Source organism: Callionymus lyra, chromosome 10, assembly GCF_982586985.1.
Source record: "Callionymus lyra chromosome 10, fCalLyr1.hap1.1, whole genome shotgun sequence".
Classification (NCBI taxonomy): domain Eukaryota; kingdom Metazoa; phylum Chordata; class Actinopteri; order Syngnathiformes; family Callionymidae; genus Callionymus; species Callionymus lyra.
The window spans coordinates 25,442,090-25,467,471 of record NC_141827.1 but is presented as its reverse complement, the minus strand read 5'-3'; the positions used below and the strand labels follow the sequence as shown (position 1 = coordinate 25,467,471).

The following is a 25,382-nucleotide window of genomic DNA, read 5'->3' as shown; positions in this document are numbered from 1 at the left end:
GTCACAAAGCACAACTATTTTATATCCTCATGTATGTGGCTTCTTGGGGACATATTGTTTTAAACTTGATTTTCCTTTGAAAGGAACCATTTGCTCGTCAACACAGAGCATTTGCTCTTGTAGAACAGCCTGAAATTTGGGAAGAAGTGCATCAATCAGTGGCCTTATTTTGAAAAGTCTGTCATTGTTTGGTGCCATGTTGTCATTGAAATGGATGTAAGGTTTTATTTCATCTCACTCTACTCTGTCTTTTTGTTCAGGAGTAGCTACACTAGGAAGCTCATCATCCTCTTCAGCAGTGAAGCTTTCCTCACTGCTGTCACCTGGTGTTTTAAAAAAAAAAAACACCATTGAAAAGTACAGACTATTCTATTTAGGTTAGGTAGAACTTTACACAACCTGCTCTCAAAGCGACGTCCTCAAATCTGTGGCTTACAACACAAAAGCTGAAAGTCTGTACAATACAATATTATAGCATTATTACTGCTATTTTTACCACCTTGTGCAGGTATGTGTTCCTCATCAACTTCTCCACTCTCACTGAGACAGATGTCCTCACTCTCAGCTGGTGGAACTCTGGTTCGCTTACCATAAAACATTCCTGAGGAAAAATAAACGTCAATAATTTAATTCATAAAACTTGCTACATGATTACAGATTGTTACAAGAATTGTTTTTGCTATAGAAAGCGTGTGACGGCTAAAATCCATCTGAATATATTAGTGTGTACTGTGCCATTGCGCATCTGGCCATACTGATTAATTTAGCCCTTATGGACGAATGTCGCGAATTCGCGACAAACCGAAAACTTGAAATATCTTCAAAAATCAAGTTCAAAACTACTTTATTTTACTTTTCCTAGTTCCACAGACAAACAATAAGCAGACGTGTATTTTTTTTTTACGGTAACTTACCTCAAACAAGACGATCCTTTCGCGCTTCCAACTTTGAATGGGTTGCGCAACACCAGGAAGAAAACACGATCGTAAACCGGACGTGGTTTTAAATGTTATTGGTCCTACAAGAAACTAGTGATTGCAAAACGTTCCTAGGTTCCTATCGAAGAGGCATGAACCAACATTAGGGAAACTCGCGCACGATCTCTGGCGCATTCTTAATGGAAGCGGTATGTCGCGAATTCGCGACACTCTGCGTTAAGGGGTTAAGCTAGTGTAAGGACATATGCGACACATTTTAATAAGGAGTCGTGACTGCTATGTACATTATTTATTATTAGATGTAGTCGTGCTCAGGCGCAACACACAACATTGCCATCCTGTGCCTGTCGTCTGCTCCACAGTTGGCACCTGGGGCTACTGGTTCTGGGTGGTAGTGGTCTCCTGCTGCTCCCTCCACATCAGCATCCTCTGGCTCAAGCTCATCGCCGTTGCTGAGGCAGATGTTGTGCAATATGATGCAGCAGGCGACCACCTCCGGGACATAACAGACATCCACCTCCAAGGCCTTCATGAAGATGGACCTCCACCTTGTTTTAAGTATGTCAAAGGCTCTCTCCACAACACATTTGGCTTTTGCCAGGCGGGCGTTGTAGAGGGCCTGAAGATGGTTGTGGAGAGGCTGGCGGTACGGCGTCAACAGGGCGATGGGCTGGCGCAGGCAGGGGTAGCCACCGTCTCCAATGATGCAGTACCCTGGTGGGGGGTACCTCCGTTCATCATAAAGAGGGCTGTGCTTCAGCACCCTCGCATCATGGGCAGAGCCTGGGAACCCCACAAAAATGTCTATAAATCTAGCTGTGTGGTCACACACAGCTTGAAACTGAATAGAATAAAATAATTTTCTATTAAGGTAGCAGTCTGCGTCCTGGGTGGGTGGCTTCACCCGGACGTGGCAGCCATCAATGCTGCCAACAACATTGTGGAAGGCTGCTGTCCCAGCCAAACGGGCAAAACCAGCTCCCACCAGTGGCAGTTCCTCTTCTGATGGGTGACGGACGACCTTGGAGAGGAGGGTGAGGACCTTCGTGCTTGTTTTGTGTATGGCACGGTGGACTGTGGCTCGGTGCATGCCAAAGGCTCTTACCACCACACGGTAAGAGGTCCCACTAGCTCAGGGGTGGGCAATGCGTCGATCGCGATCTACCGGTCGATCGCGAAGCTGTTGCGAGTAGATCGCGTGATTTAATAAAATATGATATTAGAAAATAGTAAAGAGAGTTCTGATTGGCTGCTGTGCATGTCAATCAAATAATTATTGCGCCGATTGGTTGACAGTTTGATTGACATGCACAGCAGCCAATCAGAGTTCCCGCCTCTTCCACTGAACAGACGGCAAAGTTCATATGAATCGAGAATAAAATGACAAAAACGTGCGATAGTCATTTTACGCAATTCAGAAAAACGATATAGAATTATAAGCTTGTTTTAAAAAAATATATATATATCGAACAAAATAATGCGCGTTTGATCGCTTCAGGTCTTCTCTACGAGAGTCACAGAAACATGACGTCAGTTCCATCAAAGTTAAGCTGCAGGTTCCAATGAAAGCAACAAATGCTGGTTTTCATTTTGTGATCGTGTCCTTAAAACACACTTGTATTAATACACCATCACATGATGACCATTTGTAAATTACCTTTATCTCACGAATATAATGAAAAAACGCTCAAACCCAAACACGTTGTGCAGGTGAGCCACACATTCTAATGACGTCAGAGACGATCAGACAAAGCGATGATGATGTGATGTTACTGGTTAACAGTTTTATTCTCGTTAAACTTCATCTGAAGATGTTTTAAAATTTTAATAATCCACTTGTGTGATTCATATCAAACATGTTTAAAATTAACAAATATAAACTGTTAGTTTGAATTCATGCTTTCATTTGTTTTTGTTTTACCATGAACACAGAAATGGAGAAATTTAAGTCTTGTGCTTCATTTAAATATGATCGACATATTGGAATGGAGACATGGAAAGGGATGAACCCGTCTGAATTCTTTGATGAATTTGATGAACAAAGGAAAGGGGCTTGAATTCGTGTCAAGCACAGATTCTTACACATGAATATTTTTGTGCACCATTTGGGTTCGAATGAATGACCATTTTTAGAAGGAAATCAATGCAATTCTTAGTACATATGAGTCTGAACTTGTCTGCAGTGGAGGATGAGATTTAAAACAGGCTGACACTGAGCTTAAGACCAGGTCTTATGGACATTTTTGGAAGTTACTCTCAGAGGAAATGTATCTTCTTATGAGGAAATATGCTCCTCACTGACTGACTCTAGTTATTTATGTAAGTCAGCATTTCTATGAAGATTAAATCCACACATCCTTCCATCATGACTGATTATCAGTCCATTCACTTCATTCATTGCAAGTCATGTAGTCAGTATGTTCTTACTTACATTGAGCAAATTTGATGAAGGTAGATCTTTTGAACTTGATCATTAGAAAAGTAGCTCGCAAACTGAAAAAGTGTGAGCACCCCTGATTTAGACTATTCTAAAATGACCTGATTTGCACCCAAAGTTGTTAACTTTGGTTCATTTTATCTTGTTGTTTCCTCTTTCAACAAACACGAATAGTGACTTCAGATTAAAGTAATGTTTACTGTCATTACTGGAGTAATGTACTCCATAATATAATTTTATTTTAGCTGCTTGATTGTAAAAGGAGAAGGTTTAAAAGACAATATGTCATTTAAAATTTCTGCTGTGAAATGAATTAACCAGCTTCCTCAAAAGTTAATGGGAAAAGTTATTTTTATATAAATGTTAAAATGTGATATAATTTTTCGTTTTGTGGCAAAGTCTACAGAATGAAATGCACAGTTGAAGTAGAGCGCTTATCTCTACTGCTTTTAAATCATTATTTTGTTTATGGATTTCCATTTTGACTCTTCTTGGTGTATTGTTTTATCCTTTTTTGGACTTTATATTTATTTATTCTTGTCCTTCCTGAGTGTTTTACTTTCTTGACTGGCTCAGGATGGCAAGAATATGGTTGTTAAACCGACGTTGAATCGCAGGTCAATTCATTTGCTGAACCCTGCATCCACATGATTCAGCCTAAAATAACCCCAGATCTTGTCACCTGTCTGTTTGTGGTTATTGTTTAAAGAATTCTCTTTTTTTATTTATTTTTTTTCACTTTTGTTAATGTTTGACACCAACCTTTTGCTTTCTGTTAAGTCTCCATTATTTCACCTGTTACTTGTTGGTTTCAACATTTTCTTTTTTGTGACATCAGTCACTCTGGCTGGTCTCTTTGCCTTACCCATTATGTTCCTCTCTTCACCCCTGCAGACATCCAGAGGTGTTTGAGTGGTTGCATTAGGAGAAAAAAAAACTAGTTCTTTACAATCAAGCAAAAATATCAGCACGTTGTTCTCAAGTTTATGGGAAAATATGGGCAGCCCCTGGAAAGGCTTTGTTGAGTTTACCTAGCCGGCGTCGCCACCCTCCGCATTTGTAAGCGCTGACCTGAGCAGCACCTCCCCAGTCGGACTCAGCCTGTCACCGTACGCTCGATCCGTAAGTTCTACCTTACCGCATATTTTTTTAAGTGCCCCACCACCAACCCCATCAGAAACTCATCCACCCATCTTTCCCTGCATTTCTTTAGTAAACAAAGCCTAACCTCTCATTCCCTCTGGGCTCCCGGGACTAGCCTCTGCTTCAGTATCCATTGATGGGAGGGGGCAATACAATTAATGTAATTTTTGGGACAATAGGTTTTCTGTGGTTTTTGACCCCATCACATGTCCCAAAAGATGAGGCTGCTCTGGGAAGCCCTCAGTCATAATCCATTTCTCATCACAAACTGTTTTTTTAGTCTGATAAACCTCGCACTGTTTTTGTTTTCAAGCCAGGACTTTAGGACTCCTGACAGGGATGCTTCTACATTCATTGTAGTATATGGATCTACCCGCGTGTTGATGTCTTTCGTTACATTTTGATAATTGCTTGCCTGCCATGAAGTGTCAATAGAAGGTGTAAAAAAGGCAAGCAGCCAGTCTTGTCTGGTGTGACGTGATTGAAAACATTTTCTGCAGAATGAATCACATCACAAGGGCCACCATTTGTTATCAAACCGTCTATGCTGGGAGAGGATTTTATTTTGATTTAATGCGGTCTCCAGGTGTCGTGTTGTTAAACAGCCAGGTGGTCATTGTTTAATGAAAGCCAGATCTTAAGAGTTGTTACTCATACATCCTCCCAACAGCTTACTCGAGCAGTAGCCCCTATATCCGAAATGGAAAGGGGCTCCTCCGAACCCCCTGTGGCCCGCTCCACTTCCACTGCTCCCATGCAAATCCCGCGGTCCTCCTCTGTCTCATGTCACCCCCATCCAGCGAGTAAAAAGTACAAGCGGACCCCCTTGTACCAGAGATCAGTAAGGGGAATTGTTTGTTGCTGGATTGAGTTAACACTGAGCGGTTCTGGGCTGTTGTAACCGCATGGTTTTTATAAACGTGTGGTTTAATAAGCAGTTACTTTTTTGTATACTTGGTAACTTCCTGTCATTCTTTGTGACCAATTTTTAAGTAGTTGTGCATGTTCCAAACATGTGGACTTACATGGTTTTGTGTGTTGAATGAATGATGTAGAACAGGGGTGTCAAACTGGTTTTCACCAGGGGCCACATCATCATAATGGCTGCCCTCAAAGGGCCAGATGTAACTTATAAATGTAACTAAATGTAAGCTAATGTAAAAATAAATGTAACTACTCCTTAATGTTAAATGACTTTGAATGTACTACTTGAGAGGGGGCATAACTACTGTAAAACGAACAATTGTGAGCTGCTAACAACATGTGTGATGTAGCATTTTACAATAAAATAAAAATGGCTGCACACAGCCTTGCATGTGGCGCACCAAATACATTGCTACACATAAAAATAAGTCAAAACTTACAGCTCAAGACTAACAAGTTGAAACTGAAATAAGTCTGACAAGCAACTTTTCCTGTTGATGCACATGTGTCGTCACACTTGTCATCTCAAGCAGAGAAAAAATAAATCAATTGCAGGAAAATCAGATTGGTGAGTCTTTATAACAAGAACAAAAACAAGAAAGAAAGTCTCAGTTCACAACCAGTTATTGGTCACATTTTTAGGTTCCCCAGCTTATATACTGGTTGCGTCAATTCTTGTGGATGAGTAGATGCCTGTGCCTGAACACACCAAGTGGATCCCCTCTCCACCATCCATTGGTCATGTTCTGAAAATAACAAGCACAATCATTAAATTGCACACAGTTTAACTATTCTTCTTCTTGGTTACATTACATTTTATTATATTCTAATTGGGTTTTTAAAAATGCTTACCTATGTCTTCTGACCAGATGTCTGACACCGTGTTCCCGTTACCAGTGTGTCAATGTCTGGTTTTAGGTCCTGTGCTGAGGCAATCCGTAGAACAGCATGGAGGTTGTCATCAGTGATGCGAGATCTGTGCTTGTTTTTGTTTACATTCATTATTGAAAACAACTGTTCGCACAGGTAGGTGCTCCCAAACATTGAAAGAACACGGGCAGCATGAAGTCGAAGCTGTGGCATCAAAGCAGGGGGCAGCAGACGGTAAAAGTCCTGGATTGCAGCATCCTGGAACTTTGCTTTCAGGCCACTGTCGCTTTGCAGATCAATTAACTCCATCTGAAGGTGCCGGGGTGCAGTGCCGATGTCAGTGGTGAAAGGACTGGTAAAGAGGGCAAAGCCAGTGTGCTGTGCTCGTAAGTCAGAGAAGCGCCGATCAAACTCATTCCTTATCAGGCTCAGTTTGGAAGCCAACTCAGCACATGAAAAAGTGTGGGGAAATGAGGCTGAGATGCTCTGACTAACAGGAAAGTTACCAAGATCATCGTGTTTCACTTGGCACATCCATAGGTCCAGTTTACGCTGGAAAGCTGTGATCGTGTCGGACATCTTTGTGATGACTTGTTTGCTTCCCTGCAGCTTCTGATTTAGTTCGGCGAGATGCTGGGTTATGTCACACAACATAGCAAAGTCACACAGCCACTGATCATCTGACAGTTCAGGCAAGGGTTTTCCTTTACGCTGCATGAAAACTGCAATTTCTTCCCTGAGCTCAAAAAATCTTTTGAGGACTTTGCTCCTACTCAGCCACCGAACTTCTGTATGGTACGGCACATCTCCATGCTCCGAGTCCATCTCCTGCAAAAACAGCTGGAACTGACGATGATTCAGGCCACGAGCGCGAATGAAGTTCACTGTTTTCATGACCGTGGTCACTATGCCATCCATCCCCAGCACCTTCCCACACAAAGCTTCTTGATGGATAATGCAATGATACGTAATCAGAGGTGTGTGACAGTTCATTTCTTGCATTTTCCCCTTCATTATTCCAACTAAGCCCCTGTTTCCTCCACACATTGTGGGTGCACCGTCTGTAGTTAATCCCACCAAGTTTTCCCAGGGCAATACATTTTTACTCATGGACTTCTCCACCGCATCAAAATTGTCCTGTCCCGTTGTGGTCCCATGCAAAGCAGCCACATCCAACAGCTCCTCAGTGACAGTGAGGTCCGACTTCACGCCTCTGATAAAAATTGATAACTGCGCTGTATCCGTGATATCTGTGCTTTCATCAACAGCTAATGAAAAAGCTATGTAGCTGCGTGTCTCATCGGCCAGCTGTGTTGAAAGATTTCCTGCTATTACCTTAACTCGGTCCGCGATGGTGTTTCTTGATAAACTGACATTTTTAAAAGCCTGTACCTGGTCGGGACACACTTGTTCACACACTTTCACCATGCACCGCTTCAAAAACTCTCCCTCTGAAAAAGGCTTTGAACATTGGGCGATGTGTTCAGCCACAATAAAGCTAGCTTTCACTGCTGCATTATTTTTAGCTGTGGCTTTCATGAACACATTCTGCTGTGCTTGCAGTTTTCCTTTTAATTCTTCTGCAATTTGTTTTTTTTCCTGATGGGTAAATGTGGCATACTTAGCTCCGTGTTTGGTGTCAAAATGCCGGCGTAGATTGTACTCTTTGACAACCGACACTGCCTCATAACACAAAAGACATACAGGCCTTTCTCCTTGAAGCACAAACATGTATTCACCTTCCCACCTTTCTTGAAATAGCCTTCCCTCCTTACCAACCTTTCTCTTCTTGGACATTTTGCTAGTATGTATTTGTATTTTTTTTAATTCCACCTGTTCGCATTGATTTGATGACGCTGCAGCCTAGTGGCGGATCCGTCAATCCTGGGAAAAATAATACCGGTAGGCATGCATTGTGGGTAAATGTAGTTTTCTTTACAAGCCAGCAGCCAGCAACTTGTGCGACACTTTTTCCTGCTGAAATCGGTCATGTGACAGGGAGTGATTGACAGGCCAGGGACTCTGTGTGTGTGTGTGCGTGCGTGCCGCGATGAGAGCGCGTGCTGCTCACATCAAAGGCTCGCGGCCGGTTTACCCAAAGCAGCGGCGCTCATGAAAACACGTAGCGTGGATGACAATCTCGGGTGATGTTGTTGATTCGAGACAGACAGACAACAGACTTCTCATTGCCCCCGCTTTGCAGGCTGGGCAATGAGAAGCCGACCCGCCTGCAGCGCACCGCCACAGCGCTGCTGCGCCATAGATATTGTGCGTGCGTGTGCGCCTGCGCTTGTGAAAACCTGACCGAGGCAGAGTCAGAGAAGGGAACGCAAGCAGCGCGAATAAAATAAGGAAAACCATTTTGTCTGTTGTGGGATTGGCTTGTCGGACAAGTTTTTTTTTGTTTTTTTCCTCGTTGGTCAAGGTAAGGCAGGCGGGCCACATAAAATCACATGGCGGGCCACATTTGGCCCGTGGGCCTTGAGTTTGACGACTATTCTTCGATGGCGACCTCCAGCAGCCATCTAGGATTATTCAAAACTTGGTAATGGATACATTTTAAACTAATGTGATCTACACAACACTTTCACTAGTGACCTGATTTTGTATTGAGTGTCATAATCAACATTTTTATAGATTTAATTAAAGGACAACTGTATTTGTTGTAGAATCGCACATTTCTGAAACAAATCTTCAAGCTTGTTGGGTAATTGAAAGTGATGCAATGCTGTGATGCCAACCAGGTAATGTTGAATACTAACTATGAAGAATCCAGAACAATAGTTTCGATGTCTTTAAACCTTAACCTTACATGTCCATCATATTGGGCAGTCTTTAATAAAAAAAACACTTTTGATACAACTGCTTTAAGTCTAGTAGAGAAACTTCTGTGAAAAGAAATGCAATAAATGATGACGGCTACTGTCCTTGCTAAATGTTATGATTAAAAAAAAAATTCCGATATGATCTTATATAAAACGAGCGAAGGACTTCCGGTTTTGATGCAGAGCTAAGCGGTCGTGATTTATTTCGACCCTCCCAATTTTGCAAAATAACAACACTCAACTGCACTTTACTCCGTCTACGAGCACTGTTTTTTGTTTTCATTGCTTTGCTGAAATGTGTTATGGCTCCAAAACCAACAAAGAATCACCCGAAATTGGATGCAACGGACTGTAGCCAACAAGCTAAGTTCGGAGCTAAAGAAGACGACATGGCGGCGCACACACGTCTGGCAACGGACACCGTTCTGGCGGCGATACGTGAGCTGAAAAGTGACTTTACAGCTAAACTTGATAGTGTGCTCAGTGTATTAAAAGGGATACAAAACGAATTAAAGTCCGTAACCGAACGTGTCGCCGCAGCTGAGGAAAGAATCGGTAATAACCAGGACGACATAGCTTCCCTGATGTCCATGAACGCAGCACAGAAAGTTACCATCGAGGCGCTAACGATAAAGATGGACGCCCTGGAGAACCGAAGCCGCCGCTCAAACTTGCGACTGTTGGGATTACCCGAGAAAAAAGGAGCGGATTTTTGTCTGTTTCTGGAAAGGTGGCTTCCTGACGTGCTTGGGGCCGAGAACTTTCCCCGGACTCTAAGCATCGACAGCGCGCACCGGGTCGGGAGGAGCGACCCCGGGCTGTGATCGTCAAGTTCACTCACTTCGCGGATAAACAACGGGTGATGAAGGCGGCCAGGACGAGGGGACCACTCTTTCTGGAGCAGCGCAGGATCATGTTTTTCTCGGACGTGTCGCCAGAGCTGATGAGACGGCAGAAAATGTTCGACTCGGTAAAGAAGGAGCTGAGTTCTCTTTCCATCCCTGATCTGAGATACGGAGTCATACACCCGGCCACATTCCTCATCACTGTCTCCGGTAAACGTCACTCATTCAACAGCGGCGCTGCGGTGGAGCAGTTTATCCAGGGACTGAAACAGCGACGGGCCGAGCCAGCGGATGATTGACGGATGACGTAAGACAACCGTGACGTAAACGATTGACAATAACGTGTTGATCATATTCATAACGTGTCGTAGACGCAAATGATCGTGTTTATTATAAAACAAGAAAGTTGAGTTAAAGTATTTTTGTTTTAATGGGAGGGGCGGGAGCTCACGAGTGGTTGAGTGACTTGTTCCTATGTCGAGTGAGGGTCTCGGAGGACCAGGGATGCATCATAGCTGGGCCCTTTTGTGGCCCCTGGGGATTCATAAGTTGGGTGGGGATAGATGTTGCTGGTGTTCTGTAGGCACTCGTTTAAGTTCAGGTTTTTTTTCCCTTTTTTCTTGTGTTTTTCATTTTTGCAGCCTTACAAAGTACGACCTCTGCTGTCCACTTAAAATACCTGTATTTTATACATGACTTCAAATTTATTGTTTACCTCGTGGAATGTGAGAGGACTTAATCAATATAAAAAATTCAAACAAGTGATGAAAGTTATCAAACAATCCAAAGCTAAGGTGGTGTTTCTTCAGGAGACTCACTTGACTCCAGACGATGTAAACAGAGTGAGAAAAAACTGGCCTGGTCAAGTGTTCTCTTCTTCCTTTAGTTCCCAGGCACGGGGAGTGATGACACTGGTCCACAAATCAATACCCTTTAAATTAATTAATTTTACAGAAGATAAATTCGGAAGGTTTCTCATTATTCAATGTGAAATTCTATCAACAAAATTTAATCTTGTTAATATATATGGAACCAACAATGATAACCCAGAATTTTAAAGTTTTAACTTGGTTGACATCTGGCGGAATCTACACCCAGATCAGAGGGTTTTCTCATGTTACTCTGGCACCTACAAGACCTTTTCCAGAATAGATTTTTTTCTACTATCTGCTGATTTACTTTCAAGAGTTACAAAATGCTGGTATGATAGTATAATTATTTCTGATCATGCCCCTGTATCCTTCAACCTGGAATTTCCAAACATATTATATCACTACCCCAGATGGCGATTACAGTCAGCATGGTTAAAAGATCCAGAGTTTGTTGAGTTTATCGGGAAACAGATTGATACTTATTTTGAGCACAACACGCATCAAACATCAGCATCTGTGAGATGGGAGGCCTTCAAGGCTTTCTTGAGAGGACAAATGATTAGTTTTACGAGTCACAAAAACAAAATAAATCGACAAGAAATGGAGGAGCTGGGAAAATCAATAAAAGGGATTGAAATGCAGGTTTTTCAAAATAGTGACCAACAATTACTCTTGGAATTGCAGAAACTTAAGTCTCGATATAATTTGCTATCAACAAATGCAGCAACAAAGAGTCTAATGAGACTAAGGCAGTCGTACTATGAACAGGGGGAAAAGGCTGGAAAAATGCTAGCATGGCGCATAAAACCGCAACAATCAGAGAGAGCAATAAACTGCATCAAATCAAGTGAAGGAATAACTGTTGACCCAAAAGAAATAAATAATACCTTTTTACACTTTTATCAGAATTTATACTCTTCCCAATATAACAAGATGGCTCCAAACTTGCAAAAGGAATTTTTAGATTTGCTTGACTTTTCTCAAATTGATGAACAATTTAAAGATGTGTTACAATCTGACATAAAAATCCAAGAATTAAATGAAGCGGTTACTAACTTGACAGGCGGAAAGACCCCAGGACCTGATGCAATTCCAATTGATATTTACAAAATATTTAGGGATAAATTATTGAAACCTCTATTAGATATGTATCAAGAAGCATTTATCACTGGAACTTTATCACCCACTCTGAATACAACAACAATCACATTATTGTTAAAACCAGGGAAGAGTTCATCTGAATGTGCTTCTTATAGACCAATCTCCCTGCTTAATAATGACTTAAAAATTTTAAGCAAGGTTCTTGCAATGAGGTTGGAACTTAATTCAGGCAAAGTTATACATATTGATCAAAATGGATTTGTACAGGGAAGGCAGGGATTTCATAATATTCGACGAGTGTATAATATTGTCTACGAAAAATCGGGATGCAATGATAACCCAATAATATCTTTAGACGCGGAGAAAGCTTTCGACAGGATAGAATGGCGATATCTGTTTGATGTGATGGAAAGATTTTCAATTGGCGGGAATTTTCTCAAGTGGGTCAAACTATTGTATTCAAATCCTCAAGCTGAAATTTTGACAAATGGTCTCATTTCCTCCCCTTTTAATCTCAAGCGAGGTACAAGACAGGGTTGTCCGTTATCTCCATTGTTATTCACTCTAGCACTTGAGCCAATTGCAATGGCTATCCGTAAACACACAAATATCATTGGTATAACAGTTGGAGATATGGAACATAAAATTGCTCTGTATGCGGATGATGTAATTCTTTTTTGTTCCTACTTAACAGAGACACTACCAAATATACTAGAGTTGATTGCAAAGTTTGGAGTTTTTTCGGGATACAAAATTAAAAACACTAAGTCGGAAATAATGTTCTTAACAGAACAAAAGAGACTAAATCCACCAATATCAACCCCTTTTTCAACTGCAAAGGAGAGTTTTTCTTATCTAGGTGTTAAAATTCCTCCTACTATTAAAGATATAGTTCCAACAAATTACAACCCACTATTAGAATCAATCACAGAACTTATAAATAGATGGACAAAACTGCCCATATCAACCATTGGTCGTGTTAACATTTTGAAAATGACCATTCTCCCCAAAATATTGTACTTTTTCCAATCAATTCCCTTGTCTCCATCTCAATCCTTCTTTCAGGCACTGAAGAAAATCTTTACAAACTTTATATGGAATAAACAAAGACCAAGAATAAGACTCTCGCTTTTGTATGTAGGTGGACCTCAAGTTCCAAACCTTAACATATATTTTTGGGCTGCGCAGGTTAGAGCTGTAATGTTTTACTTTGAAACAAACAGCCCTCCAGCCTGGGTTGCAATGGAGTCCCAAACGCTCAAAATTCCCATTCATTTATACATTTACTCGGCAGCAAAGAAAAAACGTTTAAAACAGACAAAAAAAACATTTTTGAGAAACTCAATTGACATATGGTATCGCACACAAACACATTTGGGGGAAGCTACAGCACTGTCACAGTTTTCACCAATATATGGTAATGATGACTTCCGCCCGGGAAGGGAAGACCCAGGCTTCATGGCCTGGGCCATAAAAGGAATAAGTAAAATTTCAGATTTATATAAGGATCATCAACTAATATAATTTGAAGAGCTCCGCCTAAAATATAACATTCCCACAAAACATTTTTTCAAATTTCTTCAAATAAGAAGCTATATTAAATCCAAGCAAAGCTCTGGCCTGGCTCTTCCTGCCCTGTCTGTTCTGGAGGAGGTTATTGTAAAGCATTCACATCCCAAAGGCCAAATATCTCTTTTGTATAAACTTTGTGTGGATGGGTGCAAGGAGTCATCAGTGACTACCTTACAAGCCTGGAGAATGGATTTAAATGAAGAGGTAACCGAAGATGAATGGAGGCAGGCTTGCACTTCAGTTCAAACCCAATCAGTGAATTCAAACTCCAAGTTACTTCAATATAAATGGTTAACTAGACACGATACATATCACCTGCTAAACTACATTGCTTTAATCCAAATATTCCGGACACCTGTATAAAATGCAATGAGCATAAGGGGTCACTATTTCACTGCATGTGGGAGTGTCCAAAGGTGCTTTCTTTTTGGAAGAAGGTTGTAGAATTGAGTGGACAAATGACTGGGAAGGATATTCCATTGAACCCAAAACTCTGTATTTTGAATGTCTATCCTGCTGATTTTTTGACCTCGAGAAACATTAAGACGTTACTTAACATTTGTTTTCTTGAAGCAAAGCGATGCATTGCCCTTTCCTGGAAAAATGTTGGTGCTTGCAGTATCTCCCAATGGCTAAAAGGATTGACTTTCTATGTAGCCTTGGAAAAAATAAGTTTTTGTGTGAAAGGTAAACTGGACAAATTTTGGAAAATATGGAAAATGTTCTATAACTTTTTGGAAAGTTTTAACATTGAACATTTGATTTGACTGTAATAATCACAAGATAGAGGTGTACTGGATTGGCTGCTTTTGATTTATTTATTTATTTTTTCTTATTATTTTATCTTTGTTTTCACGCATGTTTGTCTTTTTTCTGTGTATATATTGTTTTGTTTTTGTTTTTTGTTTTCTTATTTTTTCTTCTGTGACTGCATCTTGTGAAGTTTGAATAAACAGATGTTTAAAAAAAAATAAAAAAAATAAAACGAGCGATACTCTTCAAGATAACATGATGGTTCAGGCGATTCAGAAAACGGTTATCTTTTAGTTAGCACTTTTCAGCTATTTATCTTAATGTTTCTTTTCCTCTGTCCCCTCAGATGATGTTGAGTTTGAAGTGTCAGAGAGTGTCAAGAGCGCATCTCGGGCCAGGTGGGGCCAGACCTGCACGCCTATCCCCTTTACTGTGCTGCATGGTTATATTCATCCAGTTAAGGAACACGAGTTACTTGGGTTTTGTCCTTGTCTGTCAAAGTTTGTATGGAGCTTTCATGCAGCTGATCCAAGTATACCATTCACTTAATGCCTCCACCCCTCCCTATCAGCACTGTGTGGCAGTGTTTCCCTCCTGATTCTATGTAACCTAAGAACCATGCAGAATTATTGAAGACATGGCATGAAGAAACAAATGTATTGTCTTGTTCATGGTCATTAGGCATGTTGCTTTGTGTTTGGGCACATGGTAAATTTGACTGTATGCAAATACTTAGTTAGAATTTTGTTAAATATATTTAAAAAAAAAAAAATTCTTACAGGCTGAATATTAAGCAAGTCCATATGGTCACATTTATCCCTTAATCTGTTGCTGTAGCTTCATGTCCCTGGTGCTCATCTGCCACCTTCCTTGTTCGTTCATGTCACTTTGTTAATTCTTTGGCTTTTTTGATGATCACAGACCAGTTCACTAACTCTGCTCTCCTATGGTTTTTCAGGTTGTCTCATCAATTCCTTTGCAGTTAGATGGAAAATCAGCTCCTGGCCAGATTTACTCTGGCAGTGTTTGCTATGAAATATATAGGGTAATTACACCTTCTTTTTTTTTAACAGAAAATGAAATGTCATCTATGAGCTTTTGTGTTTTTGCAATGCACATGTTGTGCCACACAGACCATGTGAAAAAACCCTAATAAAGTTGCTTTTCTCCTGCAGGAGGTGTTTTACCTGACTTACACCGCTGATGATGTAGAGGGAAACATCCACCTAGAGACTGGAGACAAAGTCTGCTTTTATATGGACACAAATAAGCAGTATGTCTTGTAGTTAATGCTATTATTGTAGTGTTTTAAAATCATGTTCTAGCTCATATCTTTGTCATCGTTTCAGTACTGGTGCCGTCAGCGCTCGCAATATTCAGCTCGTGAAAAAAAAGCAGACAAGGTGCCAGGGTGTGGTGTGTGCTACAAAGGTAACTGTCAATCATCCCTTCTGTGACAACAATAAAACGTACTGATTAAGCCTGTTGTCATGTTTTCTCACTTGTGATGTCCTGACCTTAAACTGTTGTACCTTCAGGAGGCGTTTGGATTTATTGAAAGGGCTGATGTGGTGAAGGAGATATTTTTTCACTACAGTGAGTTTAAAGGTGACCTAGAAGCTCTGCAAGCAGGAGATGATGTGGAGTTCACCATCAAGGATAGAAATGTATGTGCGAAGTTTTTAATGTTCTTTTTTTTTTTTTTAATTTAGGGTAAAGAAGTAGCGACGGAAGTAAAACTCCTTCCCCAAGGAAACGTGATTTTTGAAGATATAAGCATCGAGCAGTTTGAAGGCACGGTGGTCAAGGTCATTCCCAAAGTTCCCACTAAAAACCAGGCAGGTTTTATTGCAGTTCATCTTGTGGTTGGAACAAGAAGACAAATTATTGAAGAATAGTTTGTTCATGACATTCTGTGACCTACAGTACATCCAATACATTAGCTTTAAAAGCGTAGTTGGACCTCACATGTTTTTGTGTTTGCTGACACGTTTCTTTCTGCTGTCTGAAAATATAGAAATCTAATTAGAGGAACACTATGCTAAAGTGTACATTTATGACTGACTAACTTTGTCTATTAACACCATTCCAGGGTGTGATTGCTGCAATCCGTGATGGATTTGGATTCATCAAGTGTGTGGATAGAGATGCGCGAATGTTTTTTCACTTTAGCGAAGTCTTGGAGGAGACCCAGTTGCACATCTCAGATGAAGTGGAGTTTACTGTTGTGCCTGTAAGCTTCCTCCTAGTGTTGTACGAACAGATGCCAGATAATTGTGATCAAAACCAATTTTGAACCATTTCCCACCAGGATATGCTGTCTGCTCAGAGAAACCATGCAGTGCGGATTAAAAAACTACCTAAGGGGACTGTTTCCTTCCATACCCAGTCTGAGCAATGCTTCCTTGGTGCCATAGAGAAGGAGGCTATACCAGCGACCCCCAAAAATGCAGGTCCCACAAAGGGCAAAGAAAAGGCAAGTCAATTTACAAACCAACACACCAGCTTCTTTTTGTGTATTTATTATAGTTTCTTTATGAGTTTCATTATAACTTCTTTCTTCCTTTTTAAAAATGACCGTCTACTGCACGGACATCCAATGTTAGAAAAACTACAAGGTATGCCTGAGTTATGCATGAAGCCATCAATGGTTACATATTTCTGTTGGCAGTCACATCTAACTGGTTTCTTTGCTCACCGATTTTAAAGGGCAAAGTTGTAGAAAAGGTTAGTCTTTCATGGGTCATGATGTCACTGACTATGCTAGTTTAGAGCATGGCATTTATTCGCACTCCATTCTACCCTTAATGAGTCCTGGTATACTATTTTGAATGAATACAAGTGTGAGGACAAATGTGCACTAGGAACTGAACCATGAACTGAAAGGGCATTTATTGTGTGTAGGCCACATAACTTTTATCTTTTAATTATTAAAACTCCAATATGTAATTAACTTTTTTCTTTATTACTAGTAAACTACAGAAGATCTCGACTTGTGTATTCTACGTAACTTTGGCTGGACCACCTGTCCATATTTTTCCATGTGACCACCAACTGCTTTACATCAGTTGTTCTAAAACTTTTCGTATCAAGTGCTCATAGATGGATGGATGGATAGATAAACTTTATTGATTCCTTCTGGAGGTCTCCTTCGGGAATTGTTTTTCCAGCACACAGCAACACAGACGATAAAATAATAAGTAAGAAGAAAGTGCAAGATGACACAATCTAAATCTCACCTGGGAGACTTTTTCAACTTTCCAGGAATATAAAACGAGAAACTGGTGCAAGAAGTTTAATCTTGTTTTGTAAATGGATGTTCGTGCTGTTTTGACACTAGGGGGAGCAAGAAACCATATTTATTTAAATGCATATTGAGAATCAGAAACTTTTTTTCTAGTGTTGTAAACACTACAAATTATTTTTTGTGATTAAGTGACTTGATTGTTGTTCGTCTTAATTTTCTATATTTTACAGCACTGTATAGCCTTTTTCTTTAAAACCTTTAACTCTTTTTACTGGAGGAAAAATAATCGTTTTTTTAGTACGTGAAGTACGCAAGATTCGAATGAAACTGTACCTAACTGAACTACTTACTGACTCCCACCCTGGTCTTTCTCATGTATTGTACAAAAGCATCCTTCTTAATACCATCCACTGCTTTATAGATTGTTGGGGCGTCTCTAACTTTGCTTTACTAAAAACACAAAAAAATATTCTATTTAGATTGAGTCCTTGTATACATTGTCCAAAGCAATCCAAATGGTAATCATGTTTTTGTTTTGTTTTTCTCTCAGGAAGCTGAAGATGGAGTGATTGCATATGAAGACTGTGGTGTGAAGCTCACTGTGCCGTATCATGTTAAAGACCTGGAGGGAAGTTATAGCCCACAGGCCGGAGACAAGGTAGAAAACCTTAAAATACACACGACAACAAACGTGATGTTAAATGTGGCACCAATTCTCATCTGACGACCAGGTGGAGTTCTGCATCAACGAAGTGAAAAGAACCGGTCTGCAAAGTGCCGTATCCATCCGGGTCCTGAACCGAAACTCGTCCATCTCTAGGAGACTGCACGGGTTTGTCGCCACACTGAAGGACAACTTTGGCTTCATTGAGACCACAAATCATGATCAAGAGATTTTCTTTCACTACAGGTGCGTGCTCCCTTCTGTGCATGTATAATGTTGGTGATATATTTCTTGTTTCTATCCTACTGTGACCTGTGATTCCTTTCTTCTCAGTGAGTTGTGTGGCGATGTGGATAATTTGGATCTAGGAGACACTGTGGAGTACACCTTGTCTAAGGGGAAGGGCAATAAAGTCAGTGCAGAGAAAGTTACCAAAGTGGCTGCTGGTGAGATTGAGATTGATAAAACATCCATCCAATGGCTTTGTAAATCTTACCCTGACGTCTGTTATTTTAGCCAATGGAGTTGGTGATGACATCAGTGCGACCGTAATGACGGGCAAAGTCATCCGTCCAATCCGCAGCGTTGATCCTTCTCAGACTGAATATCAAGGGCTCATTGAAGTTAACGAAGAAGGTGACGGTAACTCCTCAAATGTCTTCCAGCAGCTATTGTTCTCTCTAAAGCTGGTTTCCTCTCCTGCTTGGCAGCATCTAAAGGCCAGACTTATCCTTTCGGAATCATGGGAATGGCGAACAAGTCCGACTGTCTGCAGAAAGGGGAGCTGGTAAAATTCCAAGTGTGCACCGTGCCTCAGACAGGACAGAAGATGGCTTGCAGTGTTGTCCCTCATCGTAGAGCCTTAGTGGAGTGCGTCAAAGATCAGGTAAGAAGTTCACCAGTGGCATTTGTTATTTTTGACAACATTTTGTGTTGGCAGTTTGGCTTCATAACGTACGAAGTCGGTGAAGGCAAGAAGCTGTTCTTCCACGTGAAGGAGGTGCAGGACGGCCTGGAGCTTCAGGCTGGTGATGAGGTGGAGTTCTCGGTAGTCTTTAATCAACGCATTGGAAAATGTAGTGCCTGCAACGTCCGTAGAATCAGGTGAGAAATGTCAGGCTTTTCATTCTCAAGAGTGTTGCTTAACATTTATTGTCTCTTCAGCGAGGGGCCAAAACCTGTGGCGACACCTCGCCCTGAACGTCTGGTGAACAGACTGAAGAGCATCACTCTGGACGATGCTAGCGCTCCTCGCCTGGTCACAGTGAGACAACCTCGTGGGCCTGACAATTCTAAGGTGAATGTCGGAGTGTGGAAATGTCGCTGAAGACGCTCATCCAGTCTGATTCCTTCTTCTTCAGGGCTTCAGTTTGGAGCGCAAAACCCGTCAGCCGGGCGTCATCGACTGAGCAATACAGAGTCCACCCTGTCAAGTGATGGTCGGTTCCTGTCCTGTTTGACACCCGCAGAGGAAAAGGGAAATTAATTGATCACTTGCTTGTACATGCAAATTAAAAATCGGCCATCACACAGTAACAGGCATGTGTGTGTCCCTGCGATGGAACTCATTTCCACAGTTCCCTGCCTTCCATATACTTGAGTTCCACGCTGCAGGAAATGTGGGATCTCTGAGTGTGTATGTGTATGTAGCCTACCAGTGATTCAAGTGTGTGTGAGGGGTTATTTGTTCTTGAGGGTCTCGTCCCTCTAAATCAGATTGTGTGCTTATCTGTCTACTACTTTTTTTTCTCTCCCATCTGGAATTCTGCACCTGTAATGTGTCAGCTGGTTTGCTGGAGTGTGTATGTGGACGTCGGCATGTCTTTTCCCTCCCGCTTCATCTTTGTTTCTGCTTTTTGCCCATAGAAACTGTCAAGTTAGTTTTCTGCTTTTGTATGCTTTTCCTCTAAAACGCATAAAGCAATGTTCCCTCCATAAGGAGGATCATATTTCTCATCCGTGCAAACTTGAACTGAGGATTCTTCTGCTCGCTTTTTTTGAGCAGTTTTAAATGCTTTACTGAAGAGCTTAGTTGAGAGCATGATTTTGGGGGTGTATGATGTATGTGGGTGTAAAACTATTTAATGGTATTTACACATTGGAGCCTTCTGGGTACCTTTTCGGGATCTGCAAGCTTCACCTTAGCAATTTTCCCAGGTGCAGAATTCCTTAAGCAACGTGTATCTGCTGTTCTTTTATACTTTTTTTTTTTTTTTTCTTGCACATTTTTTGATTTGAAATAATGGGAATAAGATTTTGGTGCCTATAATATCTGTCATCTGGGAAGTGGATGCAAACAGAATGATGATTAAAAAAAATAAAAAGGATATATCCTTGATTACTAGCCCACCACCAAAATATTCTACAATCTAAGGGTGGCTTTGTTTTCTAGTAGACTTGATGATGCATCCCGAACCTGTGGGTTGAAATATACTGTATGTTTGTGTGCGTTTTTTCCTTATAAAAAGCTCAGATTTCAAATAGGACAAAATAAAATTAACACCGATGGGCTAATTGGTAAAAATGGTACAAGTTTGATTTTTAAAAGCGTCAATACCAACTGTGCTCCGTTAGCATGTTGGATGTTTATCTGTCAGGGAGAACCGCTTTCAACTTGCAAGTTTACCCGGTTTCCGTTGAACTACATTAAAAAGGTTCTGATGTACTTTCGTTGTTGGTCATGGATGAAAAGATTGAATTAAAAGTTTTATGAAAATTAGATTTTTTTTTTTTGTTGCTTCCTTGATCAGATGTAATTAATTAATTTAGAAAATCTTAAACATGTCGGACAAGTTAAGAAATCAGAGCTGTGATGAAATATTTTTCAATGACGATGTTTTCTTTCCCAAAAGCAAGCTGATGAACTATAAGTTCAAGTTCTTTTGTCAAATATGCATGTATTCAAGACATACAGCATTAATTAAATCGTGAAGTTGAAAGGACATTAATTGAGACATTCAAGAAAATAAACAATAATAAAAATTAACTAATGAACATAATATAATGGGTATAAAACGAATGTATCACTCATGACAAGTGTTAAGGGAGCCCCTTAAAGCGCTGACCTAAAAATAAACTGACCAACAGCACTGAGAAGAAGCCAAACAACTTTATTTTTAGTGCTGTAACTCACTATAACCACATTTGAACTATATACAAGAGGAACAAGAAGACATTTGCTACACATCTCTAATCAGGACCTTGGGAACAAGAAGACATTTGCTACACATCTCTAATCAGGACCTTGGGAACAAGAAGACATTTGCTACACATCTCTTATCAGGACCTTGCTCCTGAAAGACGTATTTTGGGGCTTTGAGCCTCAGCCCAGCGTTCCCACCACTCCCTGAGCGGGCTGGGACTGGTTGGCTGTTGCTTTATTATCTGACTGTGAGGGACGGCAGCAGAAGGGGTCACTGTCTCCCTGGGCGGCAACTTCCTGTGGATATTTACATCCAGACGTAGATCAGATTTGTGTGGATTATCTGGAGAACGAGCCTCTTCTGAGGAGACCGACTCCTCCTCTTGAACGCTGGAGCTTCTGAGGCTGTTAATTAGTTGTTTGTACTCTTCTAGTTGTGACTTGCAATCACCTGCTTTTGATTTTATCTCGAGGAATTGATTCTGCAAATCTCCCTCAAGACATACTTCTGTCTTTAACTCATTCTCCCGGAACTTCAGCTGTTCCAGCTCTTCTTCTATCATCTGCTGATTGTCCTCTTCAGATCTTCTTGCCGCTTGTCTTGCCTCAAACTGAGCAATTTCCAGGTCATTTTTTGCCATTTGAAGCCTTAGGCCTTGCAAATGACCCAGCTGTTTCACGATGGTATCCCTGAGCGGGCTGGGACTGGTGCGTCGTCGCTCTCTTATCTGACGGGGAGGGACGGCAGCAGAAGGGGTCACTGTCTCCCTGGGCGGCAACTTCCTGTGGATATTTACATCCAGACGTAGATCAGATCTGTGTGGATTATCTGGAGAACGAGCCTCTTCTGAGGAGACCGACTCCTCCTCTTGAACGCTGGAGCTTCTGAGGCTGTTCATTTGTTGTTTGTACTCTTCTAGTGACCTGCAATCAAACTGAGCAATTTCCAGGTCATTTTTTTCCATTTGAAGCCTTAGGCCTTGCAAATGACCCAGCTGTGTCCTGAGGTGGTCAAGCTTCTCTTCACTGCTGGAACGTTCTAAATCATGAACTGGCTTCTGGAGTTCTTCCTCGTCTCTAATCTTTGCTTGACTACCCATGCAGCAAGATGTTTGTTGATCCAGGTCAGACTCTGAATTTCTCTGACCTCTGACTTGTTCGCTGTTATCTTGGTCACCTTCCAGGAAGATTCCTTCAAAGCTTCTGTTCTTTCTCTCGCCTCTCTTACTTTGCTTTTCAGGGACCGTGCTGTAAACCCTGGTCTTCCCCATACTCTCCAGTCGGACCTCATCCATGAACGTAACAGACTTTCTCTTCGGCTTCTTTAGCTCTTGTGACGATTCTTGTTTGGAGGGTCCAACGTGTTCCAAAGTCAGCCGGACCTCTTTTGCCTGCTCTCCGTACTTCCTCAGAGTCTCCACGATGCATTCAGTGGGTATAATGCACCTTTCAACGTCTTTGAATCTCTCTTGTAGTATGTAGCGTCCGTCCTGGCCTGTTGGGAAAGAAATCGGTTTGAGAACCACAGTTTCCTGACGTTTATTAAGACCGGAGACTCACCCAAATCTTTAGCCAGATCCGTGACCACATCTTGACATGTGGTCTCCTCAGTCAGTCCACACACCACACGAGGAAAACCTTGCACGAACACCTTCACCTCCATTCTGCCAGGAAATCAGTCAATCTTAGTAAATCCAGGTCATAACTGTAGGTCATAACTGCTGCTTACCTCAGTGTCTCACTCTTGGCTTGTTCCGAATCTGTGGGTTCTTCAACCGAGGCTTCACTTTTGGAGGAAAAAACAATTAGAGCAATTAAGATTCCGAGAAGGCATCAAATCCCTCCGGACAGTTTTGATCCCACCCTCTTCTACAAACAGATCCCTAAGCTAAATGCTTGTTACAAGCCACTCATTTTTATTTATTATTTAAAAAAGGACATTTTATTTAATTTCCTTGATGATATTCAGAACACAAACAATATAAAGCAATGTTGTGAAATGGTCAGAGAGGCTCAACCCTGCAGACCCAGCGCACCTGTTGGGTTGATGTGGAGTCTGGCAGTCCTGATGATGATCTGGGTAATTTGAGTCTACGCGACCTCCACGAGTCCAGCAGGAGAAAATCTGTCGCCACCATCTGCAGACCATGAACATGGAACACTTCAGAAAAAAAACCCCTCTTCAATGATTTAGCACGTGGAGAATGTGTCACCTGCGAGCTCTTGCCATGTTCCTTCCGTGGTAAATATTCCACGAGACCGGGCACAGGACCTCACGTCTAACCTCGTGCAGCAAAGCTCTGGACCACCTGTGAAGAAACAAAAGACAACCTGTCACGAGGGATTCAGAGACATTTCACAAGTCACCATCTCAAACCCCTCAAACCTGCAGATGAATGTGTCATCTTTCCAGATTGTTGCATTATCGCCCCGGAGCATCTTTTTTTTTCTAGTCTTCATCATGTTTCAAATAATAATTCTGTATAACCAGAGCTATTTTAATGGCTGCCCTTCTGGTGGATCTTTGACATTTAGGATCGCTTCACCTAAAAATACACTGCTCTCCAACTTCACAGCCTCAGGATGGAAGGATGGCTCATTAGGATGTGCGTTTTGGTATACAAATAAAATACAATAAAAAAAGGCAATAAAAAGAACAAGTATAAAACAAAATATATAGTAATCTTTCAATATATTTTTTAAACGTAAGATATAATTCAAACATATAATACATCTATTAGATCATAAATGTATCAAATAATAATCGTATATTTCTTTTAGATCTTATAATTAAATTCAACAATTTCCCGAGGGAGATCTCCAAAGGTATCAATAAAGTTTAATCTAATCGACGTTTTTTTTTTAGGCAAACTAGCTTAGTACAGTTAGCCACATTCTAGCACTGCCTGTTCACTTTCACCGCTTTTTAACATTACACCACGTTTCCTCTTACAAACCATTACTAGTTATCGGTAATATTAATGTTATTCTTCTTAAACAGCTTGCTGCAAAATGTTTCATCGCTTTTATAATTTTTTCTCCTCGCTGAGAACTCCATAATGCTAACTGACTTAAGCTAGTAGCAACTCGTTTTTTACTCACCGAACTTCACGAAGACTTGTCCTGAGATATCTTCTCCAAAGGTGAGCCACACGTTGAATAAGATAAATGCACTCATGCACTCGAAAAAGACCGTTTTGTTGGATACAGAATTGTCATTTCAAAGTCACTTCAAAGTCCCTCTTTTAAGTCCTTTGAAGTCCTTTGATCTTGGTCCTTTAAAGTATATTTCTCTCTCTAAACTCTAAAGGAGTTTTGCCTTTAAAGAAGTTCCAGCACAGAATTCTGGAGTCTAGAGTGTTCTGTATACAATTATTACATACCAAGAATGAAAAATACTTCCTGTTTGTTTTTGGATAAAACTTTCACAAGCAAGTTTTAGGATAGTTCCACTAGAGTCATTTTAATTATTTAAAAAAGTTTTAAAATGTCATTGTGTAGAGTGTAGATTAGATATTTTACGATTATTATTATTATTATTATTATTATTATTATTATATTATTAGTAGTAATATATATTCAATTCGACAGCTGGACACTTAGAACTTAAGCATTTATTAAACTGCAAAACCTTTTTTTTTTTAGAATAAAATAAATACAAAAGGATAGTTATAAAATATTATTTTAATTATAGAAAAAAGATAAGATATTACACAATCAGAAACATTTATTGGCAGTGTTCATTATTATTATTATTATTATTATTATTATTATAAATTAAATTTGTCAGGTACATACTATGAACGAAACTCATACATTAAAGCAAACTGAAATAATTTGATATATTTTCTTATAGGATTTAAGTATAGTGTAACCCTTGTGTTATCTCAGGGGCAAGGTGACCCGAAGGCCGGAAAACGAATGTGTTTGAGGTATCCCTTGTGTTCACCTTGACCAACACAAGGGTTAAAATATTTATTTATCCAAATTATAAAATTATGTGATTCCTCGAATTCCTTTGAATATCTAGACTCCAGTAACTATTCCAC

The 25,382-nt window shown here is 40.6% G+C and overlaps 2 protein-coding genes and 1 pseudogene across 2 annotated transcripts; 1 reads left to right on the top strand and 2 right to left on the bottom strand.

The window, feature by feature from the left end:
* Positions 1-6,110: 6,110 nt before the first annotated feature.
* On the bottom strand, positions 6,111-8,109 carry LOC148071219 (general transcription factor II-I repeat domain-containing protein 2 pseudogene; annotated as a pseudogene).
* A 5,632-nt stretch (positions 8,110-13,741) lies between these two features.
* On the top strand, positions 13,742-20,129 carry LOC148071218 (cold shock domain-containing protein E1-like). Its single transcript, XM_087801783.1, has 17 exons — positions 13,742-13,782; positions 14,651-14,678; positions 15,239-15,325; positions 15,456-15,553; positions 15,630-15,711; positions 15,819-15,947; positions 15,993-16,118; positions 16,373-16,513; positions 16,592-16,756; positions 18,078-18,185; positions 18,259-18,437; positions 18,525-18,637; positions 18,708-18,827; positions 18,902-19,077; positions 19,132-19,295; positions 19,356-19,488; positions 19,553-20,129. The coding sequence occupies exons 1-17, from the start codon at positions 13,742-13,744 to the stop codon at positions 19,598-19,600; spliced, it is 1,938 nt and encodes a 645-aa protein (XP_087657909.1). The 3' UTR covers positions 19,601-20,129.
* A 1,156-nt stretch (positions 20,130-21,285) lies between these two features.
* Positions 21,286-24,690, bottom strand: LOC148071217 (uncharacterized). Its single transcript, XM_087800837.1, has 6 exons — positions 24,436-24,690; positions 23,547-23,642; positions 23,370-23,471; positions 23,063-23,119; positions 22,894-22,997; positions 21,286-22,828 (listed from the first exon to the last, which is right to left on the bottom strand). The coding sequence occupies exons 2-6, from the start codon at positions 23,561-23,563 to the stop codon at positions 21,471-21,473; spliced, it is 1,638 nt and encodes a 545-aa protein (XP_087656963.1). The 5' UTR covers positions 23,564-23,642; positions 24,436-24,690; the 3' UTR covers positions 21,286-21,470.
* Between the last annotated feature and the right edge of the window lie 692 nt (positions 24,691-25,382).

Excerpts from the sequence above, each read along its gene's own strand:
- LOC148071218 (XM_087801783.1), top strand. The coding sequence starts at position 13,742 with ATGAATGGAGGCAGGCTTGCACTTCAGTTCAAACCCAATCA. Across the intron at positions 18,438-18,524 it reads GAGATTTTCTTTCACTACAG|TGAGTTGTGTGGCGATGTGG; the intron begins GTGCGTGCTCCC and ends CTTTCTTCTCAG. Across the intron at positions 19,078-19,131 it reads TGGAGTGCGTCAAAGATCAG|TTTGGCTTCATAACGTACGA; the intron begins GTAAGAAGTTCA and ends TTGTGTTGGCAG.
- LOC148071217 (XM_087800837.1), bottom strand. Across the intron at positions 22,998-23,062 it reads GCCAAGAGTGAGACACTGAG|AATGGAGGTGAAGGTGTTCG; the intron begins GTAAGCAGCAGT and ends ATTTCCTGGCAG. Across the intron at positions 22,829-22,893 it reads GGATCTGGCTAAAGATTTGG|GCCAGGACGGACGCTACATA; the intron begins GTGAGTCTCCGG and ends CTTTCCCAACAG.